At 34.7% G+C, this 6289-nt stretch overlaps 1 protein-coding gene across 1 annotated transcript; it reads right to left on the bottom strand.

Annotated features, from left to right (window-relative positions):
- Positions 1-797: 797 nt before the first annotated feature.
- LOC112727279 (uncharacterized) lies at positions 798-1841 on the bottom strand. Its single transcript, XM_025776962.1, has 2 exons — positions 1231-1841; positions 798-1041 (listed from the first exon to the last, which is right to left on the bottom strand). Exons 1-2 carry the CDS (start codon positions 1839-1841, stop codon positions 798-800), a joined length of 855 nt encoding a protein of 284 aa, XP_025632747.1.
- Between the last annotated feature and the right edge of the window lie 4448 nt (positions 1842-6289).

The following is a 6289-nucleotide window of genomic DNA, read 5'->3' as shown; positions in this document are numbered from 1 at the left end:
GTCCTTCAATAAAACTTATAGTAAAATAAAGATTTTGAAAAAAATCATTTTGTATTGATTTTAAGAATTCGGTGTCATTACAGTTAACATTAGTTAAAATCATTAATTTTTGATCTATTAATTTTGATAACTTAATTATTTCTTCTCTTAAATCTTCTAATTTACTTTTTTCCATTAGGTAACGCTTTTCTTTGTGAAGAGTTACGGTTTTAAATAAAAAATGTGTCTTTAGGATGTGTGGTATGGGTTTTGCCACGTAAGCACATCTATAAATTTAGATCTGTACCCTAAAATTTCCTATGTATTAAATATCATAATTAAAATAAATGAATACATACCAATAAAAATCAAACTATGAAAGCATAAATTCATATTTTTCAAATTTGATTTTTAACCGAATTGGATCGGATGACTCGAACTTTAATCCTAATCCGGTTAAATAGTTTAACCCAATAAAATTATTGGAATTCGAGCTAGTAACTCAATTTTGATGAGATGCCACATTCACATAGGAATGCTAGCTTTGCAAGGTGTACATATTTATAGGATGGCAAACATTCCGTCCCGTCAAAAATTCGCTTGTAGGAGAGCTAGCCAGTTTTGCCCCACCTATTTCAATCTCTTTTTTTTTTTTTTGGACATTGGCCATTAAGACCCAACTTACCCAACCAAATCCCAGCCCAATTTAAATTTCCTAATTCATTCAATTTTGCTTCCTATCCTTTCCCTGTTCAGCACTCCAATTACCGGTGCAGATATACATCTCCATTTAGGCAAATAGTATGTTGAAGTCCTTGCTACGCGGTTGCTCTCTCCAAAACCAATATTAATATGTAATTGCGACTGTGATTTTCAGTTGGGTCTCCTCTGCTGCCTGCGCTCCGAATGAAGCTCCAACGCCGAGGGTGCACAAACATGGAAGCTTCCGCTTCGTCTTCTCTGAATTTGTAGTTTGATGATGCTGTGTTTTCGATTTGCAGCCTATTTGCCTTGAAATTCATTTCCTGCAGTGAGCCCGCTCCCTTTTCTCTTGTAGTCAACCTGCATTTCATATTTCTTCAAAATAAGGTTTGTTATATCAAATTAATTGCATGTCTTGTCTCAATTCAATTTGTTGTTGTCGTTGAGATTTCGCTCCCGCTGTTTTTGAATTATTGTGTTCCTAACTTTATTATTGATTTTCCTTTTCCAAGAGTTGTTATCAACGTTGAGCTTCCATATTGATAATACGTCGCATCTCCCGTGGTGGTTGCATACTCCAGTTCGTGAGCAAGCTGGTTTCCTTCTCTGGGTGTCCAAGTTAGACCACAATTTGGTAATCTTTTTATTAGCTCTCTAATATCCTGTAGTATTGCTTCAGTTTCTCCAATGGAGATATTTGATTTTATGGTTTGGATTAGTTTTAAATTGTCTGATTCAATTAATATTTTTCCCAAATTCAAATTTTCAATAATAATAAGGGCTTGCCTAATAGCTATAGCTTCAGCTGTTATACTTGAATATGTGCTAATTTTTCCAGAGAAGCCTAACACAATTTTTCCATTATTGTTCCTAATGACCACAGATATTGCTCCTTTTCCATCCTCCTTCCTAAAAGCAGCATCCACATTAGCCTTTAACCAGTCTTCCGGTGGAGCCCTCCATCTGATCAGGTGTGCTGTTCTATTTTTCTCGCTCTTCTTTTCTATAAATTGCTGGTCTATTGTGTTCCAAAATAGCTTCTCTATCAATTTAGCTCTTTTAATTGTCCATTCTGGTTGAATATTCTGTTGTTGAAATATTTTCTGATTTCTTGTCTTCCACACCTCCCAAGCTAGAAATTCTATTCTACTTATTCTCATCTCTTGATGATCTCCTCCCTTTTTTTATTTTCTCTAAATATTCGATCAACCAGTCCCAGAACGATTTTACTGAGTCTGCTGTGGGTGTGCATTGACATTCAGCCCCAAACCAGGTGGCTCGCGTCCATTCGCAGAGAAGCAGGGCATGCTCTGTAGTTTCAATTTCCGTGTTACACACTTGGCAAATAGGACTTGCTATCAATTTCTTCTTATATAAGTTAGTATTTACGGGCAGGATATCTTAGGCTGCCTTCCATAAAAACATTCTGATTTTTGGGAGAACTTTCATATTCCAAATCTTATTCCATAGTCCCCTTCTATCAGTGCTTGTTGAAGGACCATTTTTAGTTTTTTCTTGCACCTCTAACCTTGCTGCTTGATAACCAGTTTTGATTGTATACGTACCATCTTCTCTCCAAGACCAATATAGAGTGTCATGCCTTTTTATTGCGCTTATTGGTGTTCTCATTATGCTATTTGCTATCTCTTGTGAAAATATTGAGTAAATTTTGGTTTTGTCCCACTCGCCACTTTCATTGAGTAGCTTCTTTACTTTCCTGTCGTCTGCTATCCCCAAATTAAGTTCTCTTTTCCTCCCTGCTATCCAATTGTCCTTCCTTATGCTAACATGAGTACCATCTCCTATACACCACTTTTTCTATTTTCGGAGCAGCTCCCTACCTTGTAAAATACTCTTCCATACCTACGAAGCATTTCTTGAAGCCTTCGCATCCCAAAAGTTCTCTCTCGGAAAATAGACAGCCTTTAGGATTTGCACCCATGTTGCATTCGGATCTTTTATAATTCTCCAAGCTTGCTTAGTCAAATAAGTTAGGTTTTGAATCTCAACATCTTTAAATCCCAGCCCCCCGTCTCTTTTACTTGTTGTTATAGATTTCCAGCTCTTCCAGTGTATGCCTCGCTCTTTTCCTGATGAAGCCCACCAAAATCTCGCCACTCTTGAGCTCAGCCTTCTACAAAATCCTTTTAGAAATCTAATCACATTCATCGCATAAGACGGTATTGCTTGCACAACTGCTTTTATTAAAGTTTCCTTCCCTGCTTGACTTAATAGATTTTCTTTCCAACCTTCAAGCTTATTTATGACCTTCTCCTCGATCCATGCTAAAGCTCTATTTTGAGATCTTCTCCAGTTGGCTGGTAGCCCCAAATATTTTCCTGGAGTATCCCATGACGCCATACCAAGAATCTCCTCGATGTTCACTCTAGTCTGTAAAGGCACTTGATATCCGAAAGTAATTCCTGATTTTTTTATATTGATTTTCTGACCTGAAACTTCAGTATATTCATTCAAAACTGTAATGATCTGAAAAATCTCCTCCTCCTTTGCTTCTGTCAAAATGATGCAGTCATCCGCAAAAAGTAGATGAAAGATAGTAGGTGCTGTTGGTGCTATTTTAAATCCTGAGATCCTACCTTCTCTTTATGCCTCACTCATTAAGACTGTTAACACCTCTGCTACCATTATAAATAAATACGGTGATAAGGGATCGCCCTGTCGAAGTTTTCTATATGGCTTGATTTTTCTTGATAGCTCTCCATTAATTTTGAATCTATAGGTAACACTTGTAACACATGCCATCATCAACCTCATCCACCTGGCTTGAAACCCGAAGGCTGTGAGGACCTTTTCTAGGAAGTCCCATTCAAGTCTATCGTAAGCCTTATTCATGTCTAGCTTGATTGCTAAATTATTGAAACTGTTTCTCCCTGTTCTGTTAAGGCTATGATACGCCTCTTGTACTATAATAATATTGTCTTGTATGAATCTACCCCCACAAACGCACTTTGAGTTGGCGATACCACTTTTTCTATCATCTTCTTCATTCTCTGTACTAGAACTTTTGCTAAGATTTTATAGACAAAATTGCAACAGCTAATGGGTCGCAGCTGGTTCAGGTTCTCCGGGTTCTTGATCTTAGGAATTAAGACCACTGTAGTCTCACTCACCTCTTCAGGTATATACCCACTATTGAAAAAATCCTTCATTATCGCACACACGTCGTTCTTAATGATCTCCCAATATTTCTAATAAAACAATCCGCTCAACCCGTCAGGCCCGGGTGCCTTAAGACCTCCCATGCTAAAGACAGCCTTTCTTATCTCCTCTTCTGTAACTTCTTTTAATAGCTCATCATTCATTTCCTTAGTTACCATTCTTGGAATCTTATTGATGGTTTTTTCAAAATCATGCCTTTTTGTTGAATTGAAAAGGCTCTGAAAATGGCTCTCAATGTGTTCCATTATTTTCCATTTTCCATTCAGCCATTGTCCCGTACTATCTTTTAATTTTTCTATACGGTTCCTGTCTCTTCTCTGAATAGCAGTCGCATGGAAGAATGCCGTATTCTTGTCGCCCCACCTTAGCCACTTTATTCTAGCTCACTGCCCCCAGTATTTTTTCTCTTGTTTCCATAGTTTTGCTATCCCTTCTTTTAGCTCTAGGATCCTTTTCTGTTGCTCTTCTGAAATTTTTGATGTTTGCAGTCTTCTAAGTTCCTCTTTCATTCTTTAAATTTTCCTATCTGCCCTTTTGAAGGTCACCTTGCTCCAAGTCTTGAGTTTCTCTCTGCAGTTTTTAATCTTTTCCAACATCTTACTCCAATTATCTCCATTTGATTTCTCCTTGCTCCAGCTTTTGGTAACTACTTTTTCACAATTTTCGTGATCAACCCAATACGATTCAAACTTAAAGCTCTTCCCTGATTTGTTTTTCGGCTCTAAATTTAGAATGAGTGGGCAATGGTCTGAACTTATGGCTGGCATAGCTGTCAAGGTGGCATGATAAAACATACTTCTCCAAACCCAATTGGCTAACGCTCTGTCTATTCTCTCCCTGGTAATCACTCCATTCCTCGGGTTGCTAAACTAAGTAAATCTTCCTCCTTTCAGCTCTATATCCATTAGAGCATTAGCATCAACAAAATTTCTAAACTCCCTTATCTGATTTTGTGGCTTCGGGTGTAGTTTCACCTTCTCCTCTTGTGCTAATACATCATTAAAATCTTTTATAAACAGTTGGGGCATGTCTCTATGATTATTACTTGATGTGATATCCTTTCACAACTCCTTTCTTTTTCTAAAAACAGGATTTCCATATACAAAACTACAATACCATATATTTCCTTTCTTGTCTTCAATCTTTATAAAATTCATTACCACTTCTCCTAGCAGTGAGCTAGCGGGCTTGGCCCACTCCAAAATTTTTTAAAATTTAAAATCTATAATTTTATAAAAATATTATTTATATACTAAAATTTTATTATATATTTATACATAAATATATATATAATTTAATTTATTTTTAATATATATTTATATTTTAATAACTAATTTGATAACTAATTTTGTAGTACCCATATCACGATTAATAATTTTAACACCACCATAAAACAACATCAATAGACAACTGACACCATGACCGTAGTGATATAAGAAACAGGCGACAACAGCAGCGGCTTCATCTCATGACTCATTTCATCGCTTCCTCCCACGGCTCCATCTCTTCTATATATCTTATTCTCTCTCTCTCTCTGCATTCTCTCTCATTCTCATTCTGTCTCTTCTTCTCTGGTGAGTTGTAACCGAGCTGGAGGAGATGAAGAGCGGAACTATCAATTATGGAGGAGGGTGTCGTTCTTCTTTGTGGGAGAGAATCTAAGAGTGAGAGTGTTAGTATGTTAGTACTACTATAAAAATTATTTCTAGTGATAAAAATATAATAGTCGTTACATGTCTTATTTAAATTATGTTTTTATGGTAATTATATATATATATTTGTCGTTATTTTATATACTTTTTACGATTATTAAAATTTTTTATTGATAATTATATAATTATGGATAAAATTTTTTAACGATAAAACATAAAACAGTTAATATTTAATTATCAGTAAATCTAATAATAATTACTTTTGTTGTTACTAAAAATAAAATGACTACTAAAAATAATTTTTTTATTAGTTTTGAAATTATTGTTGTAAAATAAAAGATATATATATAATAAAGATGTATAAATAGAAGACTCTAGTATTAAAATAATTAGCTCAATAATAATTTATATATATATAATAATATTATATGTTGTATTGTGTATATATATATACAAAGATAGAAAGAAGTATCAAAAATAAAGAGAGAGAGAATCGCATTTGTTTATTGTTACAATCTCAATATAATAAAGATGATTAATATTGCTATTAATATTATATGTAAAGAGTAATAGAAAATAGAATTTAAAATACTTATAAAATAAAAGAAGAGAAAGAATTATAGTAGAAATATAAAGAGAAGAGTATTTGATTGTAACATAAAGAGAGAAGTGATTTTATTATTACTTGCTTGTGTTGTATCACGTACTGAGGTTTAGCCTCTATTTATAGAGGTAAAGAGGCCACCTTATTCAACTGTTATTAAATACAAAGGCTT

Source organism: Arachis hypogaea, chromosome 2 (assembly GCF_003086295.3).
Source record: "Arachis hypogaea cultivar Tifrunner chromosome 2, arahy.Tifrunner.gnm2.J5K5, whole genome shotgun sequence".
NCBI lineage: Eukaryota > Viridiplantae > Streptophyta > Magnoliopsida > Fabales > Fabaceae > Arachis > Arachis hypogaea.
Note: the sequence above shows the minus strand (reverse complement) of the source record. Positions and strands in the feature narration are given on the sequence as shown.

What these genes read in the sequence shown, in the direction of transcription:
- LOC112727279 (XM_025776962.1), bottom strand. Translation starts at nt 1,841, where the DNA reads ATGAGAATAAGTAGAATAGAATTTCTAGCTTGGGAGGTGTGGAAGACA. An exon ending in ACCACCACGGGAGATGCGAC is followed by an intron (nt 1,042 to 1,230) that starts GTATTATCAATA and finishes TATGAAATGCAG; the next exon opens with GTTGACTACAAGAGAAAAGG.